At 39.7% G+C, this 23846-nt stretch overlaps 2 protein-coding genes across 4 annotated transcripts in view; one reads left to right on the top strand and one right to left on the bottom strand.

Annotated features, from left to right (window-relative positions):
- The window catches only part of LOC309695161 (uncharacterized protein), an 11305-nt gene extending 2267 nt beyond the window's left edge, over positions 1-9038 (bottom strand). Inside the window, exons 1-14 of one of the 2 annotated variants that reach the window (XM_082515651.1) lie at positions 8720-9038; positions 6663-6715; positions 5389-5464; positions 3702-3835; positions 3340-3423; positions 3191-3247; positions 2873-3073; positions 2480-2674; positions 1916-1970; positions 1727-1817; positions 1496-1637; positions 978-1082; positions 684-792; positions 196-424 (exon numbers count right to left, since the gene is read on the bottom strand). In XM_082515651.1, the coding sequence (XP_082371777.1) occupies positions 196-424; positions 684-792; positions 978-1082; positions 1496-1637; positions 1727-1817; positions 1916-1970; positions 2480-2674; positions 2873-3073; positions 3191-3247; positions 3340-3423; positions 3702-3835; positions 5389-5464; positions 6663-6704 (1520 nt within the window). In that variant the 5' untranslated portion in view covers positions 6705-6715; positions 8720-9038. Of the gene's footprint in view, positions 1-195; positions 425-683; positions 793-977; positions 1083-1495; positions 1638-1726; positions 1818-1915; positions 1971-2479; positions 2675-2872; positions 3074-3190; positions 3248-3339; positions 3424-3701; positions 3836-5388; positions 5465-6662; positions 6716-6975; positions 7149-8719 lie in introns of those variants that run through there. The other variant, XM_082515650.1, reaches the window with a different exon arrangement.
- A 1961-nt stretch (positions 9039-10999) lies between these two features.
- The window catches only part of rab3gap2 (RAB3 GTPase activating protein subunit 2 (non-catalytic)), a 20803-nt gene continuing 7956 nt past the window's right edge, over positions 11000-23846 (top strand). For both annotated transcript variants that reach the window (XM_082515645.1, XM_082515644.1), the window contains exons 1-17: positions 11000-11377; positions 14993-15084; positions 15780-15897; positions 16610-16691; positions 17150-17197; positions 17282-17357; positions 17641-17742; positions 17918-18017; positions 19327-19425; positions 19789-19937; positions 20042-20121; positions 20689-20781; positions 20888-21027; positions 21927-22122; positions 22222-22365; positions 23530-23612; positions 23706-23770. In XM_082515645.1, the coding sequence (XP_082371771.1) occupies positions 11269-11377; positions 14993-15084; positions 15780-15897; positions 16610-16691; positions 17150-17197; positions 17282-17357; positions 17641-17742; positions 17918-18017; positions 19327-19425; positions 19789-19937; positions 20042-20121; positions 20689-20781; positions 20888-21027; positions 21927-22122; positions 22222-22365; positions 23530-23612; positions 23706-23770 (1776 nt within the window). In that variant the 5' untranslated portion in view covers positions 11000-11268. The remainder of the gene's footprint in view (positions 11378-14992; positions 15085-15779; positions 15898-16609; positions 16692-17149; positions 17198-17281; positions 17358-17640; positions 17743-17917; positions 18018-19326; positions 19426-19788; positions 19938-20041; positions 20122-20688; positions 20782-20887; positions 21028-21926; positions 22123-22221; positions 22366-23529; positions 23613-23705; positions 23771-23846) is intronic.

Here is a 23846-nt window from a genome sequence, read left to right as displayed (position 1 = left end):
AGTAGATCCTTACTCCGACTACATACACAAACTTATACATAGCACATCCAAGGTGAGACAAATCAGTCGGAGACCTGCAGAGTGATTATCAACCCCCCCCCCCAAAAAAGCCCTTAAAATATTGCAAAAAGAAAACTATAATTTCATAAACACCCCTTTGTTTGAATTTTCGTGTACATATTAATGAGGACTTACGGTTTTGGACCATTCCTGGAGCGAGGGGTCGGCGACTGAGACTTTGATCTGTTTTGGCCAAACGCGTCAGACTCTCTCATCTGCTGCATTCGTGGGCGGCTTGGTTGTAGGACAGTCCACTCTCCCACATCGTCATCATTATCATCATCATCGTCATCATCACCGTCATCATCTTTCAGCCCTGCTGGTGGGTCTGCTGTCTCTTTGCTGGTGGCAGGAGCTGTGCAGACTGAACAAACAGTACAGTCATGTTCACACTTGACTGGAATTTATATATTTTTGTGATTTAACACAAAATCACAAGTGGTGACAACACTGTTCTTTTAGATGAGGTGTAGATTTGCTCTTTTTTTTTAACACAAAAGCAATTTTCACAAATCGACTAACCCTACTCAATCATGGCAAAGAATGTAGTCTTAACAGTGCCGACTGTTGTAGTGCAGTCTTTATATACCAGGACGCTGTTGTTGTTACAACATTTTATTTACCTCCAGGACTTGTGTTACTCTCACTGGCAAACAGAGCTTCCACAGCTTCCTCTAGTGTACCGTGAGTTTTCAGGGCTTCAGAGCTCACTGCCCAGCTGAAGCCCATTTCCTGAAATCATACAAACATACAGACATTAAAGCCACAAATGATTACTTTATTAGCCCAACACATACACACCGACAGGTGACACTGGTGTATCCCAAAAAGAGCTTTTCATATGAATCTGTGGGAGGGAAACCAATGAATCAGACTTTTGTTTTGTCTCATTTCCATTTTTGCAAAGCGTCTCCTACCATGAGGTGCAGCGTCTGTGCTCGTTTCAGCTCCTGTGCGGCTTCAGCACTTGTACTTTCCAGCCTCAGGACCTCTTTGTAAATCAGTGAGGCTTCGTAGTATCTCTGGGAGAATCAATGTTAGGATGTGAAATTAGTTGGGGAATTTACAACAAGTTGTAGGATTGCGTTATTACACAAACAAAACCGCCAAGTCTTCAGTTTTTAAACGAGCATGCTTAAAGAGGTTCTGATTCAGCCACACGGCATTTTGGAGGATGCAGTCTGTTACTGTTTAATAGCACCGGGCTCTTCACACAGGGACTCCTGTTATGCTGGTAATGAGGGAATGCTAAATAACAGAAAACACCAGAGTATGATGCAATGCAGCACAAGCAAGTATCTGCAGTTCCTCTATTGTTCCACAGAAGTATGTTAATCCCCAGAGATCTCAGTGTCAAAATGCCCATCTAAATCATATTTACAGCTGCAACAAAAAACCCCAGCAAAATATAAGCTGTGTTAACTGGATAACTTACCTTAAGACCACAGAGAGCTTTCCCTTTCCTAAATAAACCTTTTATCCAGTTTGGTTCCATGGAGAGTGCAACGTCAGCATCCGTGAGAGCACTTTCATACTGCTGTAGTCTTTCAAAACAGAGGGACCGATTTCCAAATAACCTGAAACACAGCGAACAAACATTTATGGCCATTAGCAGTTAACAGCTCCTGGTAGTTCTAATGATGTCAATTTAAGTCAATGTTCTTACTTAAATTCCTTTGGGTTGAATTTAATAGCCTCAGTGAAACATTTTACTGCCTTCTCGTACTGCCCAGAGGCAGCCAAACGATTCCCCATGTCTGGAAAAGAGAAAAAAAAAACTGTTGTATCCTGTTTGTATTTTGACTTTTTTTTAACATAAGGCTCTCAATGATGATGGATGGAAAATGTCACTTACTGGCAAACTCAATGCTTTTCTTTGCATACTCCTCTAATATGGGATCCATTGATTTCTGTATAGAAACCCCCCCCAAAAAAGTCTGGTTGATGAATAATATTTTCAAAGTCGTACTTTGAATTGAAAAACAAACACATTTGCGTTGTGGTTGCTAGTAAAAGCTAACAAAAGCTTCATCCAGCAGTATGACTGAGCTGAAATACTGAGGGTTGAGGTAGGAGCGCAGAGGGTTTTGCAGCATGCTTACACATCACATTAGATAATGGTTAGAGGGATATTCTCTGGGTCAAAGGGAGTCCGAACAGAATGTCCCAAACTACAATCAGTGATATTAAAATGATCAAGGCTAAGCAGGGGGTGTTTTTGTGTCTGTCTTTGTGATTCCAGGAAAAAGGAGCAGATAGGAGGTCGATTTCAAACTGCCAAAGCAAATTAAATCCTTTAAAACGACAGATATTTCTCCTGTACTTCCTTCTAAAAAAAAACTTTGAACACAACATTCAGCAATTTGGGAGCAACAGACTTTAGTCTTGACCTATAAGAATATGTTTTCAAGATTCCCACCTCTTTACTGGTTTCAGCTTTCTCTTTCTTTCTAACTTCAGGTTCCTCAGTGATATTTGGATTTTCCACTTCAGGCTGTTGAACTGCAGATAATTTACTTTCCGCCTTTTTTCCTCCTTTTTTCTGTTTCTGAATCCACGTCTCCTCAGGCGCCGATTCAGCAGAAGCAGCATATGAATTATTGAAATCCAAATCCTACGGAGGATAAAACAAGGTGGTTGTTTTGGGGATAATCATCCGAAAGGTGCTCTTGTGAAAAGACTGTCATTTAAAATACGCATGAAAAATAGTGTTACATATTTGCATATAATCTGATACTGTTAAAGCTCTACCACTTAAAAGAAAAGGTTGCCTTTCTGTTCCAAAAAACTGAAATTTACAACTCTGACAGACCTTTTGCTCCTCTTCCTCGTTCTCATTCATCTTCACAAGATTTTTTTCTGCAGTATCAGCACCAGTCTTATCACATCTGGCTGCCTCAGTTGCCTTTTGAGTTTTATCGCTTCGTGAGGATCCAGTTGTTTCTGCATTACTTTCAATTATAGTCTCATCATCTTCTTTTTCAGAGGAATCTGACTTGCCTTGTTCTTCCTCCTGAAATAACATAAACAGCATTACAAACAATCAGAGCAGCTTTAAAAATACCTTTCTGTCTGGATTTTCCACTCTGACACTTGCATGTACACACAACAAGGATAAAAATAGACTCACAGCTGAACCGTCTTTAACTGCACTCTCCTTTTCTAGCCGCTTCTTTTCTTTTTTACGCTGCAACAAAAGACAGAAAATTCTGGTCAAAAAAAAAGCAAAACGCCAGCATTGCTAGAACGTTAAATCCTAATAAGTATGCATATGCAGACCATTTTTTTACGCTTGTTCTTCTTAGTTTTCTCCTTACGCCTTTCCTCTTCTTCTGTTAACTCCTTTGAAATTCTATCAGCTTCCTGGTGAAAAAAAAAAAGGCAGTGTCAACTAACGTTCCAATAAATTCCCAAAAAAGATTAAAATCTGACAGAGTGCACACAAGATAAATTGCTTTGGATAAAATTACCATTTTAAAAGATAAATATAATACTGCTTAAAGTTTTTTCAATGCTTTGGTTTATTCCCCACAGAGTACGTGAGTCAGAGAGAAAGATATGTCCTATTACAAACCAGACACAAATATTAAAGAGATCGTTCCTTGTTTCATTTCCCAACAAGTGCAATAAAAGGGCAATACCTCATCAGTGAGCTGTTTTATTTGCGGATGTGGTTCTAAAGTCCTGTTAGCGGCGCTGCGTTGATAATAACGATCGTCGTCGTCATCATCTGAATAAACGAGATCTTCCTCCAAAGGATTTAAAAAATTTAAACCTGCAAGTTATAAAAGACAAATACAAAAACGTGATCGTCACTCCACGATAACACAATGCAAAGATCACACCAAATTCCCTGCTGTTTAATCACGAAAGTGGTGAAAAGAACCACAAAAAAAACACAACACCTGGGAACAAGTAAATAACAACATTTTTAAGTAAATGAACTAAATCAAATCAACTACTACAGCTTTTTAAAGAAAGTTCCTCCTCACTGTTACTAAAGTGTCATAAGCATCTGCTTGTTACACTCAATACATACATGAAATAAGTGTTATCAGTTTAGTTGGATTTCTTGTGGCTATAACAGAGGTGGGAGATATACAGCAGCTTTAGAATTAAATAACAACATTTCAAGAACATTTGCAATAATTAGATTTTGGCTGTTGTGGGAAATATCTGTTATCTGTTAACACTGTTTTGCTGATGCTTGCAGCTTGGACACAATAAGTGTAAATATAGGTAAGTTTCCATCAGTCTTTTCTAATGAGCAACTGTCACTGATGACATGCATCCTAATTTGAACTGAATCTACTGAAATAAGGTCCCACGGGTGCCAGCAGCATTATGATGCAATAACAGTGACACAGCATAATTCTGATGCAAGTGCATCAGAATTCATTTCCCTACAAATTAAGTATAAAATAACTGCTTAACACTTTCAGCTCTTGAGCAGCCTGCACAATTGCACAGAACACAAGTTTAAAAAAACAAACAAAAAAACTCAAAAACAATTCCTACCTGGGATGTAAACAGCTGCTTAAAACCCTGCTTTACCACCATGTAGCCATGTCAGAAAATTCCCATCCAACAATTGCTCTTCCTGTCACATGGAGCACAACTAGCAATTGCTCCAACCAAGCTTGGTGGGCTCATTTTCTTACATTTGGGCCACACATCACTGCCAGCACCTCCTCCTTCATAACCTGGTTATCAATGTTGGGAGTTTGCCTGAAGTGGTGAAACAAGTTTGTTGTTTCCACCTTTAGCAGGAGCATTTTTTCTGTATATTAAGTCTTGTGCTTTAATGGAGCGCACTGAAGTAGCTCCCTTTTAAACTGCTAAATCCTCGTAGGAGTCTGATCCACGGCTCTGCCTCTCAGGCATAACTGTGCTCGTCTCATTGTTGTCCACTTAACAGATGGCGTTGCTATATCAACAAATTTGTGATATGACAATTTTATATCACGTAAAAATTTATACTGGTATTACGGTAGGCAATATAATAGGCACAGTGCTAGTCTGTAGTTGTGGATTTGCTGCAAGTGGCTCAAGAAGATGTATGTCTGATATCCCTTCCCATTCCTTCTGTTTCCTTACTCTTCCAAATGTATGCTCAGTGTTTCCTCCCTCCTCTATTTAACCTTAGATTATTCAACACTGCACTTGCATCAAAGCAGACAAATTTAGCAGACAGTTTATATAAAAAGGAAAAAAACAACAACAGCTGAGCAGCAATGCTTAAAACTACAAGCCTATACTAAAGCTTGATTTCAAGCTTGATTTCCTCTTTAACATAACTTGTAACAGCAGTTTCAGAGAATGCTTTACCAAAAAAGCCAGGCCGGATATCATTCAGGAAATTGCCAGAAGGAGCTCGTCCACTCAGGTAATCTACCATTGATTCCTATAAAGAAAGAAAAAAAGAAACAAATAGTTAGCATCCAACATATTTACATGTTTAAAAAATGAATCTGCTGTAAAATAAACTACAACTGGTTTGGTTTGTAATTAATAGTTTCAGTATTTTTAAAGCAGAACTGCAGCCTGCATTTCACAGGTTCTTGCTTCTTGCAATCAAATGTTTGCTGGTTGGATTCCTCTGTTGTTATCACATGAATATCTTTCATCCTTTTATACATGAAGGGGGTCGGAAGTTCAGAAAATGCTAACAGGTTTGTGTGTAGAGAGTTATTAAATTACTGTGACATTATATGAATAATTTCCTTTGATACTAATTTGTCTCTAGAATTAGGATATTTATTCTCCTGTTGATTGACTAATTGATAATGATTAAACAAGTCATGTCTCAAATATGATGACTTCCAGCGTTCCTTCGTTTTATGTCATTATGAGTTTACTACCCCAGCTTCTTTTTCATTAGTACATCTTATCTTCACCAGCCTGGGACACAAAGCACAATACAAAAGTCTTAAGCCACCCTTTATATCAGTGCTTCAGGCTTTCTGAAGGGTCTTTTTTTTAAACATTGGCTTATTTACCACTCTTTCCCCCCCCCCCTTGTACCAATATTTTTGTTCGTTTACATAAAAATATAAAAAAGAGACACCTAACTCAAGAAACCAGAAACGAGCTGTGGCTGAAGTATACCAAAGTACATGAAACGGGACAGAAAAATCATAAAAAAGTATAACAGGAGTTTCTTCAGCAGTGCCTCTATTTGTTTTGGGGCTAAATTTCAGAGAACGGCGCTGGGATTATGTCAAAATTGATGGAATTATGAAGACAGAAAACTACCCTCACATTTTGCTCTACCATGCAAATACCTTCTGGACAGAGTCTCACTAGCAACGTCTTAAGGGTGACATTGCCAGTGTGTTTCAAACAAACACTATCAGTCCACAGTCTGGACCTCAACAGTGTGGGATCATTGTGACAAAGAATGGAACAAAAGCAGCTTGTTAAAGAAATAAAGTAACTCCGAATAAACAGCGTTCGCTGTAAGACTGCAAGCAAGACGTCTGCTTTATTACACGCTGACGAGCCACCATGACCACACCTAACATCATAATAACCTGTTTTTCTACATCTGTGATAACACTGTAATAACAACACAGCAGTTTTATGGCTTTAGTCATACTCACGTGTGTGTGCATTAGTCTCGAGTTTTCTCGAATTCTGGGCATGGCTGTCCCACCTGGCAGGTAGAGAAATGGAAAAATAAACTTCAAACATATATTTAAATACTCAAGGACTAGCATGTAACGTTGGAGAGTTAACATTAAAGGTGGTAAAAACACAGCAGCGTCACCTTCGCGCTGTCTGAAAGCCACAATAATACGTCGTTAGCTGGTAAGCTAAACAGCGACATAAGCTCAAACAAGTCAATTTCTTGGTAAATGAAACTGATGGTCAGGCCTCCCTAATAAGAAATAACTATCACTGCTTTATTCTTACCTTTCACAATCTTTCTAGGCATGTTATTATTTCTGTGAAGTGTCGTCCAGAAGCTGTGTTTATATATATATATCGTTGGATAAGCAAATTCTACAGTACAGTGATCCCTGCTTCCTGCTTTCTGCTTGTGGCGTCGGATTTCTTCTTCTGCTGCTCATTTAGCCACCTGCGCTTCTTCTTTGACGTTTTGCGGAAAGCTTTAATCATTAATGTTGTATTACTGCCATCTTGTGGTAGTGGATTTGTGTGTGTGTGTGTGTGTGTGTGTGTGTGTGTGTGTGTGTGTGTGTGTGTGTGCTGTTTAACTGTGACACTAAATAATATTAGAGAGCTCACGACGTCACAAGCCTCGAAAGACGCAAACACAAACTCATGATTCAGGATATTCTTCTTCAGGTGAGATGTGTGTTCATTTAGTAGTTTATTCCAACCTTTATAAGGATTTGTAAGAAAAATGCATCACTTGCAATGTTTATTGTTGTTCTTTGTTGTCTCCATGGGAAACATGCTTTTCTTTTTCATGTATTATTTATCTATTAATTTCTATGATGTGGAGTTGCTGGTGTGTTTTTGGATCATTGTCTCGCTGTATAAACAGCTTCAGGGCATAGATTACCTGAATAAACACAAAAGGTAATTTGTAAATGTGGATATCATTTATTCAGTTAAAAAAAAAAAACATTATAAAAATCTACCTACCAAACTTGGTAGTGATAGTGTAATGATCTTGGAGCTGATTTGCTGCTTCAAGGTTACTTGCTATAATTGATGAAACCATGAAGTTTGCTCTCTACCAGAAAATCCTGAGGAAGAATGTCTGGCCATCACTTCATGTCTTGAACTCCAAGAACACGTGTGTTATGCAGCCGGACAATTCTACCTCTGATGAACTCAAACTATGCAATTGAAATGCTTTGGCGTGACCTTAAACAGACCGTTCAAACTGAAAAGTTGAATAAAAAATATTTTTGCAAAGAAGAGTGAGCCAAAATTCCTCCACAGTAATGTGAGAGATTCATTGCCACTTGTGGCAAAATTCTTTATGGTACAGTCAGTTTTTAAATGACTTTTTCATACTGGTTTCAATAATTTATTTCCCTTAATAAATGAAATCATTATTTAATAATAGGTTATCATTTGCCTTATATGAACATTTGTTTGATCCTGTGAAATATGACAAATATGCAACAAAATAAGGAACAATTAAGGAGGAACTACTTTTTCACAGCACTATATTCAGTGCTGTGCAAAAATCTTGAGCTACCCCTGATTTCTTCATATTTTGCTAGGAAAATGGGAAATACAGTGATTTACTGAAAATGTAAATCATTGTATTTCTGTGCAAAGCCAGGCCGATTCTAATGAGCTTGAAAGTCAGTCTCTTGGATGACCGCCTTTATTCTTCAATGCAACCTGAACTAGGGCTGCTCAATTAATCGAATTTTAATCACGATTACGATCTGGGCTTTCAACGATCATTAAAAATGACTGAGCCGATTATTGGCCCCTCCCTCATTTATCCGCGACACCTTAAAGGCCGGTGTTCCAGATCTACTGGCGTTTAGATCAACTGGCGTTGGTCGAACAGATGTGTGGCAGTCTTGCGTTTCAGTAGCTCCTACCGACAAACCAGCAAAAAAAAGCCAAATGTGTCATCTGTGACACTTGTGAGGTTATCTCAAACACACTCCGTCAGTCTTGATGCTGTTGAACAACAAAATGTTTAAAAATGTGGCGAGTTTACCTGGTGATATCCTCGTGCGCCACGCGATCGCGAAAACAGCAAACAAGTAACACCACGCCGTTGTTGTTCACGGGACAGCAAGAGTAAACGATCGGGAGACTCTTGTCGTCGTTATCGTTCCCCTCGCACGGTTTATTTCTCCGAATTCAGCGTTTTTGCTTCACAACTAAAGCGAGCAGTTTACTTTGTGCACTAACATGGAGTCGAGTCAACCAGCGCCACCTCTGGCCAAGTGCCACAGCCTACAGCCAGATCAACCTGTGACACACATCTGCACCACGTTTGAATTCGTGTCATGCACATTTGTACCTTTCAATTGTGTCTGTTTGTGCGTCATGCAAATAAACCTTTGGAAAGAATGAAATGATATCATATATTCCTTATTGGCCTACATTTGTACAAAATTCCAAATTATATACACAAAGTCATAGAAATCACCACTCCAATTGGTCATCATGATTTTAATATTCTCTTTTTCCATAACAATGAAATACGCCTTGGACAAATATGACACATCAATATTTCATTAGTGTTGTCACATCACATCCTGTAAGCATCGTCTGTCTGTGTCTGTTCCCTGGAAATTAATATTTCCAGCCAATATAGGCAATTCATCAACATGGCTGGAGTTATATACAGTCTGTATAAGTGTGGTTAATCTAATGAAGATTTGTAAGGAGACGGCAGTTACTGTGAATTCACAGCAGTTACACAGTGATTAGTAATAAACAGCCAGTGAGAGTGAGTGGATATGACTGTTCCCACCACTAACACATGACCATAGGCCACTACTAGATTAACTTGTGACACATCTGCACCTGCTGCTATGATCACATTGAGTAGAGGCTGAGTGGCTGCACTTACCCCTGGTACATCCAAATCTACCCACAAACATGTTGAAAGATGCAATGCCAGCAATGTGGATTGTCAACACTGAAAACAATCAGTAAGCAAAGACAACAGGGATCATTTGTTTCTGTTTATTTAGCACCCACAACATTTGTAGTCGCCTTCTGCACAGGGGAAGTCCACACACACCGTGTGGTACCACTTTCCACAGAAGGTGCAATCTGCAAGATTGAATGAGATTGTCAGAGTCATTGTCTGACTGTTTATTACTAATCACTGTGTAACTGCTGTACATTCACAGTAACTGCCATCTCCTTATAAATGTTTATTAGATTGACCACACTTATGCAGACTGTATATCACAACCAACTCTAACATGTTTGTTTGCAGAGGGAAGACACAGACAGACTACGCTAACGACATGTGATGTTACAACACTGGTGAAATATTAGTGTGTTCACGACATTTTTCGTATGGGCAAAAGTATTGATATCAGGATGGTGATTCTTATGTGTATGTCATTTGGCATTTTGTACAAATGAGCAGCCCTAACCTGAACTCTTAGATAAGCTTTCTAGTCAGATTTTGTATACTTGATTAAAGAAATAGGAACAAATGTTGTGTTTTTGTGACATGATCCTCGTAGCAAATGATAGAGATAAAGATATGATTTAAAATTAGTTCTGTTATGTGTAGACACAACAATGGTTCATCTCTTGAGTTCATCTCTTGAGTTAGGTGCCTTGAATGATTCACAGTGCACTGTTAAGTGGCTTAATAAACAAATAAACAACAAACTTTTTCTCAGAAAATGGTCAAGTATAATAATAACGTGCTATTCTGAAACAAAATGTAAATAAATGGGGGGTTCAAGACTTTTGTGCAGTACTGTAAATAAGTTAGTTTGTATTTTTGTTTTTAGATGCATTCAGAGCAGTGTCCATGTCAGTATGGATATATATATATATATATATATATATATATATATATATATATAAATAAATAAAATCAGGTTATGAGTTCAACTGCTCAGTTTTCAAAGAAGCTTAAGTTAAGCAAAAGTTAAATCTACAAGAACAAATCACAATTTTGTTTTAAAAATTAAAATAAATGCACAATAAGATTCACATGTTCACATTAGAAACAATTAAAAAGAAGAGAATCACATACTGACGGGAAAACTCATAATTCCTGAGAAGAAACTCACAAATTGTAGAGGATAAAAAGCAAAAAGTTAAAATAAAAAAAAATTATTTAAAAATTAATTTAAAAATTTAAAAAAAAAATGATATTATTGTATTTTTGTGGTAATGTTTTGTGCTTTTAATGATTATAGAGTTTTTAGTGATGATATTTGAGTTCTCATTTGTTAAATGAGCTTTTGTTATTTTGTTTTTATTCTGAAATCGGTGACGGAACTTTAACCCGGAAGCAGTGGAGTGTTATTATGCTAATGATGTGTCATCAGGACTGAGGGTGGGAAGTTTAGGGAAAAATAAGAGCGGCGGGCAGTGGTTTGTACTTGTCTAGGGGGTAGTATAGGACATTTAGAAAATCCTTTCTTTGTGACAGCGCTGTCATAAAGTTGTCGCGATAGCAGGAGTGTAATACTGGGCGCATTTCTTCCACAACTGGACTGTTAGCAGCAAAGCTAACAGGCTGTTTCTCGTCTTCTTGGGTCCGGACGGGACGGAAGAGGGATGTCCTGCAGCTTATTTGAGTTCTGTCGGCTTCAAGAGTTCAAAACGGTCCGGCACTTCTTGTTTCGGAACGAGAAAAGCGAGCCAGTCGAAGAGAAGAGTCAAACAGGTAACGATACAGGAGGAGGATAGGGGTCTTCTGCAGCTTCGAAGTGACAGTAGCTCAGATAGCAGCTCGCAGCATTAGAAAAGTGACCTCGGTGCTGTAAAGTGGTTTGAAAATGCGGATAAAGTGTGCATAACTAGTTTTGGTTAGTTGATTAATTTTATCATGTTACAACGGAATAAATGAAATATTCACCGCCTTAATGTGCCTTTTGTGAGTCCAGAATCAAAAGCAGCTTGCAGCTGTTTGCAGGTGAATCCTTGTATGGTTGTATTCAGGCCTGGACTCGTTTTGCACGCAATGTTATATGCATCATTTCGTTTTTCCGCTATGTGGAAGTCAATACAGAAATGCTACTATATTTCAACCTGTTGATGTCAAACACATGGGGTGTATATGAAAGATGAATGTAGCTTCCAAATTTGAAAAGGAAACATCTTAAACCTGCATTATTTCCACGTGGTCAGCAGGGGGCGACTCCTCTATTTTAAAAGAAGTCTGATCGTATAGATGTCCATGAGAAAATGAGCCTATTGCTCATTTGATCTGTGACCTCAGTAAGCACTTTACCGATATGTTTATAGGCTCAGTCGTTAGTTTTATGTCTGGTTAGTACATTTTAGTACTACTAGAAGAAAAACAGGATATGATTTGGGGTGGGCATACCTTACGATTGTCAAGTGTGAGGGTCCCTTAACTGAAGGACTTTCTGACCATACTGAAGATGGATGTGGTGAAAGTGTTAGGAGTATGTCACAGTATAGAACATCTCGTTTCCTGTTATGACTTTGGGGGAGGTGTTTTATCAACCATGTGAAGTTTAAGTGAATTTGAAATGTTGTGCACCAATTTGCAAGACACATAACTTTGACACAGAATATTTCAGTGTTTGAGAAAAGAACCATGGGCCGATTACAGCATGATCATTAAGCTCAGTATCAAGACTTCCTCATAGCACGGATGGCCTCATCTGAGATGTTCTTTTGGCCGATCACATCATTCTAAATCTTCGGTAGGGCTGGGCCATATTATACCGTTCACGGTAATACCGGTATAATGTTAGGCAACGATAGGAAAATGAAATATCGCGATAGAATGGGAGTAAAACGCGCATGCGCAGTGCCTTTGTTTTCATACGCACATGGCCGATTGTTGAGTGAAACAGATGAACCAGAATTGGTTTGTAAAAATGGTGCAACTTCCGTGATGTGGAACTGGTTTGGTGTTTGTCCATCAGATACACAACAAAGCACATTTTTTTGCAGAACATGCAAGCGGCCGTTGTTATTGTCATATTTGTCGGACTAAGATGCTCTTAAATCTGGGAGTAATCTGGGTCCTAAACTCCGTATGCTTCAGGTCAAACAACACTGCAGCATCACTTAGAGTTAAAAACTTTCTAAATTCTTTCATCTTTAATAAAACGATCAGCATTGCTGCTTTACCAGGTGTAACTATAAAGTTTAACTTCCAGGCATCCATGAAAACAAAAGTTATTACATTTAACGGAGTTAGAAGTTAGCAGGAAGCTAGCGGAAGTTAGCTCGCTAGTTTCGCTAGTTACCTAAGCATGATATTGCATGTTCTGACTGAGAGATTTCTGAAAAAATTCAAACGTACAGCTCTGCTATCACTTCCAACATAAATGAAGACAGGAAACTAAACAGCAGTGACGTTTGTAGGGTTACTGAAGTTGGGCTAGCTGGTATATAATGATGTGCTACGTGATCGCTAGCGACACAGCTATGTTAGCATAACATAAACAGTGAAGCTGGAGGACGAACACTAACACTTTTCCACTTATAAAAGTTAACGTGAAGGTTCTTCATGGTTAGAGACAAATGCAATCGCATGGCAGGATGCTGTAAACGGACCAAACTTCAGTCAGGAGAACAACTGAGATAATCCATCCACAATACGAGGTTAGTCATTAATATACTGCAGCAACATGGGAATAGAGCAGCTGCAGAGAATTCAACATTAATGAATCAATGGTACAGAAGTGGAGGAAGCAAGAAGAATGAGTTTAATAAAGTTTGATTTATCTGACTGCTTTGTTTCGCTTAATGTGCCATATAATCCCGTGCACCTTATGGTCCGAAAAATGCGTACTGCACACTGCAGTTTAATGTTGCAAAGCACCTCTTTTTAACCATATAACCATATTATACGTGGTTATGCTCAGGATATGCCAGCCCATTTCTACTGGAAATGCCTTTTGGTTAAACTTTCAGCAAGGAATTTGCATTTGCACTGTTACATTTTTATAAAGCTTTAATGTACATAAAAACCAGCTTCTTGTTTAAGTGAAAATAAATGGAAGGTTGTCTTTTTGCGCTAGTAATGTTGTGGAGTTGTATTTTGTCTCGCATCAATTATATCGTCGGTTATATCGTTATCGCAAATTTTCAAATATATATCGTGATAAATATTTTTGGCCATATCACCCTGCTCTAATCTTCGGTGTGATAATGTGGTTATTTTGGCCAAACAATAAATCTGTAGCTAGACCCCAGGTAGCAAACAGTTATATGTCAACTATCCCAAGTTCACTAATCCACCAAATATTGCTGGTATTAGGTTGTTGTTTGCATCCATCAGTCGGAGGAGGAGAAATCTGCAGGTCTTTTTAAGTGTGAGTCATTGCACATGAGGTCCCTGAGGGTGTCACTGCAGGATGCTCAGCAGAAAGGACAGATAGAAAGGGTGCTTGGATGTGTTGCATTCATGCGTCATTTCATACTGATGCCTGCAGACACACACGCACTGTCGTCATGGGGACACTGAAGTGCCAAGGCGTAAAGCAGCAGGATTTCCTCCTGATTTCTGAGCTTTACGCTGTTGCTATATTATTAGTTCATTTCCCTTTGGCACAGAGCTTCTGACTGCTCAACTTTAGCTGCCACAGTTATGTAGCAGCTAAAGTTATGTAGCAGCTATGACTTCTGCACCCCTTCTTTACAGTTCTTTCAACTGTATAGCAGAACTTAACATGTTAACATCCTGCTGCATATAACAGGTTTGATTTTTTTATAGCTAATTTTCTCCTTTATAACATTGATACAAGGGATAAATATTTATATAACTCACATGTTTAAATTTTGTTAAAAATTTCTTAGGGATTATTAAAGTATTCTGATTAATGCTTAAAGTTTGCTTCTTTGACATGTGGATGCTAACTCAGGCGGCTGTAGCTACTAACTGTCTGCCAGGGTTCACCTCAGCTAATTGGACTCCCTAGACTGGACCTCCTTAGTATGTTTGTCCGTTTGGTGCCCAATTACCTGAGAAATTATTTTGCTTGCTGTGCAGTTAATTGTGCAAACAGACTGTCAAAAAAATCTGCGCTCCAGCTCATACTCGAATACTTTGTTTGGCACTTGCTATTAAATAGCTGGTACCTATGAATGCAGCTTGCTAGCTTAGCTAGCTGATAACTTGCAGTTCCATCATGTGGCTTCAAAAAACCAACACACATTTCGAGTCTTTTGAGTTTATCTTAGTCACTGCATTCATCTCTTCTCTACACTCTGTTTTAGCCACCGTACAAGCATCACAAACTTGACCCATTTTTAAAATTTATTTTATTTATTTATTTGTTTCCTGCCTCTTACTCAGAAGATAATGAGCTGTCTTGGGACACCTCTGACTGGGAGTCGGCATGGGAAGGTGGTGATAATAAAGAGGAGGAATCCACCTCTGATAAAAAGGTTTGTCTCATTGTGGAATGTGACATTATTGGTGTTTTAAGTTGATGTCTATTTATTTACAGGGAAAGAATGTGTCATTCTGTCATTTTTCTTAAAGTTGTCTGTGCAGTGATGAGACCTGCGCAGTGTACTGCGCTATGTGTCATGCATGTCGTATAATGACATATAATAATATCGTTAATGAAGTTACAGCTAGCTGGATAACCACCACCACTTTTGCTATTACAGACATTAATGTTTTGTGCCATTACACAATTTACTGATGGCTAAAATTAGTAGTCTTTGACACCGAAGCTAATAAGCATTTTCACTCAGATGTGATTTTGATAGCAGTAATGTTAGCAAGCAAGATGCAGTCAGCCTGCTACCTGTAATGCATCTATGCTGCATGGATGCTGCAAAAATCCTGTCTGAAGCCACATCAGCGTTAGTTTTCTTTTAGTCCATGTGTGGAGTTTGTGTTGGACTTCTGTGTTGGGTTGGTGTGGTCAGACATTGTCTGTTAAAAAAGCCTTTAGCAATTCAAAAATATGACCTATTTTACATTTGAATCAACTACTGATAATATTGTCATTGGCTGTGACATAGGACAAACACTCATTTTATTGTTACAATGTCATATAATATTAGAATATAAGCGCTCAATGCGCACTTCTAAAGGTGGCATAGGTCTGAAGATCTCCTTTGCTCTGCAGGTCGCGGATGATGCTGGCGGGCAGGGTGAACCGTGGCTGCAGGACTGTGTCGTGTCCCTGTCGCCCTGCGCTGACCTGCTGGTGGTGGCCCGTGAACAGAAGGCGGCCTTTCTCTCAGGTCAGATTCTCAGACACGCACACCCTGATATGTGACTCTGGAGTTTTCTTTCATACTGTTCGTTTTGTGTCTCACTATGGAAAAGCATCCCATGTCCTCATCAGATGCTCTCATACGACACCACTAACCCTCATGTCAGGAGGGCCTAGGACCCTTCTATTTATTACCTTTTTCACAGAAGCCTGTTGACAAATAGACTATTGGGCACTAAAGTGTCCACAAATTCAAGCAGGAGCAGCTCATGAGCAGCACCAATAATTTCCTCTAGCTAGTCGTGGTGTAGTAATACTTTTACCCTTGGAAGTAGAAGTGTTTCCCGAAGCAAAGTAGAAACAAATTGTTTGCTTTAGCCAACCCAACAATAGGGCTAAGCATGTAGTTGATCGGAATATAATAATAATAATATGAATGCAATTTAATAATATAAAGGTCAATATATGGCTTAACCCAAACTTTGTCACAAAGGCTATGTGCCACCTTTCACCTCTGAGCAACAGCAGTAGCTGCTTACTTTGTGTCCAGTTTATGCAAATCCAGGTTTACCTGGACAGAACTAACGGTTTTAGATTTAATAACCAGTTGCTTTGTTTGTGGTTCTGATTGCTTTATGTACCTTTCTTCTTGCTTGTCGTATTTTATTTGTGTCAATGAAATTAAGGAGCTTCCCAACTGTAGTAAATGAAGTATTCCTCATCTTTCTTTATTCTTACAGCTAAATGGCGAACAGATGACAGCGGCAGAGAAGAGATGACTCTGGGAGTATCTTGGACTGGAACTCTTAGCACTGAGGAAGGGTGAGAAAACAATATGTTAACTTACACACAGTCATTGTGGAAAAGGTTGATAATGGCTCCTGTTGGCGAATTATCCAGGTGATTGAATTGGAGGATGGAAGTGAGACAGATCAGTTATCCTTAGTTCAGTTTAAAAAGTGGACCTTTACTAAAATGACACCCCTACAGTTTTGATGAATGTAGGAATTCAGCTATAGAAACCAAAACAGTTTTTTGTACTGGGTTTAAACATGAAAGTCTCAAGTGGCCGTTAGAGGAACTGCAGTTTTTGACCTAATTTTTCAGACTGGCTACGTTGCTGTTTTACAAGAAGAAATTAAATAAGAAGTTGACAGTTTATCAGAAGGCAAAACACAATTAATACATTAAAAATTATGATAATTAAAAACCTTAGCTAGAATGTAAATACATCAAATATATGTGACATGACTCCAAGTCTGATTTCTGTTTCCTCATAGAGAGTGTGTGAGCAGCACCATTTGTATTCCCTTGGCAAGTCAGAAGAGGTGAGATTTATTTATCTGTGAACTAAATGAGGGGAAGTGCTTGTGTGTGTTTATCTTCACTTCATGTCTCAATACATTTTTCAGGAGCTCCACTGGGCGGCCTGACTGGACATGTGTAGTCGTGGGTTTTACATCTGGTTATGTCCGTTTCTACACTGAGGTACCTTTTTAATCTATAACATCTTCAATAATTCTTTGAATTATAGACAAGAAAGTGTGATGTGACTGTCTCTCCCTTCATGCAGAGCAGTTTTGCTCAAATCAGAGTGCAAAGTTGCAAACATTGGCACTACTTTGCTAAAACTTTTTAGGTAAAGCAGAATCAATCTGTACTGATTTAAAAAATCATGCATGGTTTAATTTTCTGCTAGAATGACATTGATATATTTTTTAAATGTTGATGTGTTTTCACCCAGCCCTGACTATCAATTGTGTCCCATCAGAGCGGCGTTCTGCTCCTTGCCCAGCTGCTACATGAGGACCCGGTACTGAGGCTCAAGTGTCGCACTTACGAGATCCCTCGCCACCCTGGAGTAACTGAGCAGGTAACACACACCTGAAGCACTCTTCAAATTCAGAGAGGTGTGTGTGTGAGGATTATATTCATATTCAAAATCAAAGTGACAGTCTGTTTCAGTTGTGTGATTGTCATTGAGCATGAAGATTATAATCCTGATCTGTGAGCCAATGTTGATTGTTGATTTTATTTTTTGTCTGCAGCACGAGGAGCTGAGCATCCTCTACTCTGCTGCAATGGTCACCATAGATGGATTCAGCCTCTTTCAGTCTCTGCGGGCCTGCAGGAATCAGGCGGCAAGAGGTACGGCTGCTTCTCTATGTCTTTGTAGGAAGAAAGTTCAGTCAGACATTTAGTTTGTGTTTGTGGCAGCAGTGTGTGTGCACAAAAAAATGGCCACATCTATTTGCATTTATAATAGGGTATATAGCATGCCCCCCTGAACATTATATTCAGCTGCCCCTTTGGAGATACTCTCATCTAAAGTCAGATATCTTCCAACTTTATCATCTTGGACTGCAGCTGGTAGTCCTTTTTCTGCTCTGCACTTTCTACAAGGTGGTTCTCCAGGTTCTGGTTAGTGATCCACCAGAGATGAAGAAAGATTGCCAATCACAGGATGAGGGATCCACAAAATGATATCAAAGGATGGACCAGAGCTAGCTGGTTAGCAGTGCCTGAACTTTCAAAATTGCTCAGCAAGTAAACTGAACGTACTTGCAAATAGATTTTAAAATAAATAAATTACATGCCACAGTGAGTCCCCAAATGTATATGGCCACTGTTAATATAGTCAGTGTGAAATATATAATATATAAAGTGGCTCTCCTAAGTAAGTCAGACACTTTGGTGAGAAGTTGCAACACATATGAGGAAAACTTTCTCCCTTCCTGCACAGGGAGGCAACAGACTTGTCAGCCTGACTGTATGTGGATTAGCGTGCTTACAATTGTAGTTAACCCCTCAAAAGCCAAAACTGAGCTGAAAAAAACAAAACATGCATAATCTCTCAGTACTGTTTGCAGTGTGTTAACAGAAGATGTTTTTCACTTGCTTGCTGGCTGGAAAGTGTTTGCCACAAAGCATTCAGGTACTAAGGTGAAACCAACCTACTTATACAGAACCCCAACCCCACAAACCCCACACACCCCACAAACACAATCACCTGAAGTATAAACAGTTTGGAGCGTAGTACCCAGATAACAATGAGTGTTTGGCCCAAACGTGGCCCACATCTGCAGTTTTCTTTGGGCCGTATTTGGCCTTGATTTAGTGTCTGTTTGGCTGCTTAAACACACCCACAGGTCTGCCTCTCATGGGCCAAATATCAGGTGACGTTTCAGTGAAGCCTGGGCCTACATTTGCTAGAACCAAAAGTGGCCCCAGGTCAGGTCCAGATGTGTTTGCTATCTGGGGAGCCAAGCTTCAGCAGCATTTGATCTAGTGCTCTGTGTGTTTGTTGTCTGCTCCTATAATAACTCTGAATACTCTGTGTGACCCAAGACAAACCCTGTTTAGACCTTAGTAGAGTTAAAGTTGACTAATAGATAATAAAAAAATACTGTTTTATTAAAGTTGTTGCTTCTTACTAACTTAACCTCCTTTTGATCAGCTGCAGCAGCAGGTAATGATGTGATCCAGCCTCCTCCTCTGGCCTATAAGAAGTGGGGTCTGCAGGAAATGGACACCATTGTGGACCACAGCAGCGTGGGTAAGAGTCTGTTTGAGAGCTTTCCACTGATAATTCATGCTGGTGGTTGGCTGCTGCATAATGGATTAACTTATGATATTAAACATCATAATGTTTTGGATCTGCAGATGCGACTGTGTCATTCACATTTACAACATCAGATGAATTAGCCCTTCATTCATTTTAGTAGAGCAAATAGAACTGGAGAGATAACACTAACCAGTGTTAGTCAAAAAAGACTCTATCCATCTGACGGATATATTATTCACCTTTACATATTTCAACTGAGATATTTACTCTTAAAGTGATAAATTCAGATGGAGAGTCTACAGATTTATCTTTATGATTGATCCAGATGACAGTAAGTAACTCTTCTGCTTTTAGGCATCATGACACTGTGTGTCTTTGATCAAATGAAGAACGCATCTATCCTGGGAGGATTCAACGCCTCAGTCAAAGGCAGCCCCCCCGCCATGAGCCAGTATGTCACTGTAGGATCTGGGCCATACACGGGCTTTTACTATGCTATAGAGGTAATTATATTTTCAAAATGGGTATGTATCATGACTATAATCGCCTGCAGTTCAAAAATTAACAAAAAAAATCTGCTTTTCCTTGTGTCCCTAACTGTATATAGGGGAGTTCTCAGCCTCTGCTGTCCCACGTGGCTATGGCAGTGGCCAGTAAACTCACCTCAGCCCTCTTCAGTGCTGCCAGGTGTGTGTGTGTGTGTGTGTGTGTGTGTGTGTGTGTGTGTGTGTGTGTGTGAGAAGCCCAATCACATGGTGTTCCCCAAGCTTAGGTTCTCTGTCCTATTTTAATTTCTTTTACATTTTTATTTTCCTAGATCATACAGTGATGATTTCCACTGTTGTACAATTGCTATGCAGCTATATGTTTAAGCTGTGACATAAATATAATTTAAACTCTTCATTGTGCTCATTAACTTTAAATCCAAGTTCATTATTCTTGTAAGCAAACAAATACTTAGACACAACTAAGTCAAAAACGGTCCAGAGTCTTTGGGCTCCAATAAAATGATCCGACAAATGGATAGTTTTTGGAGGCTTGTATCAAAGCACAGGGCATAAGTGCACAGGCGGCAAAGACAAATGCCTCATCCAGTGGAGAAGTTGTTTCCAAGCCAAAGTCAGGGGTCAGTGTGCTGGAAAGCATCTGGAGACGGAAGATCTGTGTTTGAAGTTTCCTCCTTACTGTTTCTCACTCGCTTTTTCTTTTTCCTCTTTCTATTTTTTCTATCGTCACTTGTCATTTCCCTCTCAGCGGGTGGTTGGGATGGAACAAAAACAAGAACGAAGAGGAGGCTCCCCAGAAACAGAAGCCCAAGGTGGAGCCTGCCACCCCTTTAAGTATCAGGTACGAACTGGGACATCTAAAACACAAATCCAGTCGTCGTCGACTGTGTGCTGTTGAGACTGAAAACCTAACCTGACCTCAGCACACTTGCTGCTCTCCTTTGCAGATTTGGTCTCCCAGACTCTCGGCGGCATGGCGAGTCGATATGTCTGTCCCCGTGCAACATGCTGGCTGGAGTGACTGATGACTTTGGCCGAGTCACACTGCTGGACTTGGCCAGGGGCATCGCCATTCGCATGTGGAAAGGTGAGGTGTAAACACGTGGAAGAACAACTCGTTGTGAGTGACACACATATGTAATAGAAACACATACAGAAATTTGTTCCATATTGGCAGGATAGTGTCGCACATTTACTGCAGATGTGTGGCCTGTGCACCCATGATGCAAACCTCCTGTTCCACGACATGTCCAAGTTGCTCTTTTGGGCTGAGATCTGGTCACTGTGGAGGCTATTTGAGTACAGTGAACTCACTGTCATGCTCAAGCAATCAGTTTAAAATGATGATTTGAGCTTTGACACTTCCTGCTGCAGCAGCCATTAGAAGATGGGTACACTGTGGTCATAAAGGATGTAATGGACATGGTCATCAACAATAATCAGTTGATGACCAGTTGGTACCAAGGAGCCCAAATTATGCCAAAAAAACCATCCCTACAGCAATACACCAGCATCAGCAGCCTGAACCTTTGGTAAAAGGCAGGATGGATCGATGCATTCATGTTGTGAACACCTAATTCTTAACCTACTATCTGAATGTTGCCAGAGAAATTGAGCATCATTAGATGGGCTAGAAATGCAGCTCTATCTCATTGCATTTATAATTTCAGTATGATATTAAAATAGGTCTGTAGATCAGGTATTTTATACATTAAAAATGTCACAGCCCAATTTAAAATCTTATAATCTAATCTTTGTACAGGTGATCAGATGAAGATGTTTCCTTTTTGTTTTCATAGATTTATGTTTAATCTTATGCTGCTTTTCTAGCTGGGGCCACTTTAAAAATAATTAATTAAAGAGCTTTCCAATGTAGCAGGAGTTGCCCTAAACACTGTAATGTTTATTTTTACTATGATTCCTTCTTCGGCCTGTGTCATTATTAATAAAATCTTAACAATGTCCCAATCATACATTTATCTCCAGGTTACAGAGATGCCCAGTTGGGTTGGCTGCAGGTTCCAGAGGAGCGTAGCGAGCGGGATTTATCCCCCTCGGCGTCCCTCCCCAGACGCCACGCTCTGTTCCTCGTCATCTATGCCCCTCGTAGGGGGATCCTGGAGGTTTGGGCAATGCAACAGGGGCCTCGGGTCGGAGCTTTCACTGTAGGCAAACATTGCAGGTACACACCGTGAAGCTCCCACATTTTCTTACTGAAGAAGAATCTCATTTGATCCTGAAGTTGGAATATAACAAAATATATGCTTGTACGGTGTTGCAGGTTGCTGTATGCTGGTTACCGTCTGATGGGGGTGAACAGTGTGACCAGTCAGGGTTGGCAGCTCCACACACAGCAGGTGTGTCTGCTTGATCCAATCACAGGAGTTCTGAGGACCGTGAACATTCCCTTCCACCTGGCTCTCAGGTTTGTACGCAGACTAAAAGGACAGGCTGTCATGTAGGTGTTTAAAATGAATGCAGGTGCAGTGAAAAAATCAATTTTGCAGAGTCTTGCCCACTTTCTTAGGTCAGATTTTCCCCACCTTTAAAAACTCTTAAATCTGACACAAAGAGTCATGAATATTTGACATTAGGTTGGATCTGAAGAGCTGCAACTTCCTGGTTCTGTGAGGTTCAAAAAAATCAGTTCTTGTCATAGGATTCCCACAGGTTGAATGATCATTCTGTACGCTTCAGCTGTAAAGACGGACTTTCTGAACTGACCGCTGGTTTTGTTTTGGTACCCCAGAATATGTTGTGTGGCTATGTTTGCTATGTAAATGACTGGCTTTGGATACGTGCTAATTATTGTTAAGTAACATCCAGGTAAAATCTGTGAATTTTACTCACAGCAAAAACTCCTTTGACAGGTTATTGGTACACATAACCAAACGGTGAGAAATATGGGCGTGTGGTCCGACATGGTGCTCTCCTTCGAGTCTCGTGTAAAAGAGATAACAAAGACCGCCTTTGTCATTTGAGGAACATAGCAGAATCAGACAAGTTTTGTTAAGAAACACTGCAGGCGTTCTTGTCCATGCGTTTGTGTCTTCACGTATAGATTATTGTAATGCTCTTCTTTCTGGGCTACCAAAGAAAAGTTTTAGAGGTCTACAGCTGCAAAATGCAGCTGCTCGCATTTTAACATGATCTGGGAAATTTGAGCGCATTACCCCTGTACTAAGATCTCTTCATTGGCTACCTTGTCAGGTTCGAGCAGATTTTAAGGTCCTGCTGCTCACCTACAAGGCTTTAAACGGCACCTTCATACCTCTCCGACCTTTTACACCTTTATGTTCCATCCTGTGCTCTACGATCTCAGGACTCTGGCCTTCTAAAGGTTCCTAGAGCCAGAAAAAAGACAATTGGAGAGCGTGCCTTTTCTTTCCCTGCCCCGTTTCTGTGGAACAACCTCCCTCAAGATATTAGGCAGGCATGCTCTGTGGAGGTTTATAAAGTTATTATTATTATTATTATTATTGTCAGATAATTGCCTTAAAAAATCTCCAAAAGGCACAAACAAAAAACCTACTGCACGACGGCAGCAAAAGTCCCCTCTAACTCCATCTTTCTGTCTTTTTCACTTCAGTGATAAGAAGAGCGAGCGAGCCAAAGATATGCACCTGGTAAAGAAACTCACTACCCTACTAAGGAGCCGAGACATTGAGCTTGGTAAGTGCATGACGAGAGATGTCAGGTTTCATGTTCAAATATATTTCATGTGTTATACAGTATTATATTATTAATGACTCTGTGTTCCTTTAGATATATTGGAGAGTGAAGCCAGAAGCATCGTACTAGATATCAAACACCCTGCAGTTAAGAAGCAGGTACGACCAAAATCTGATGTGGTTATTGTTTTAAATGGCCCTGTTTTACTCTAATTACAGACTTCTCCTAAATCTA

The sequence above is a fragment of the Aulonocara stuartgranti genome (assembly GCF_965226115.1).
Source record: "Aulonocara stuartgranti genome assembly, chromosome: 19".
NCBI lineage: Eukaryota > Metazoa > Chordata > Actinopteri > Cichliformes > Cichlidae > Aulonocara > Aulonocara stuartgranti.
This window is presented reverse-complemented; position numbering and strand designations above follow the sequence as displayed.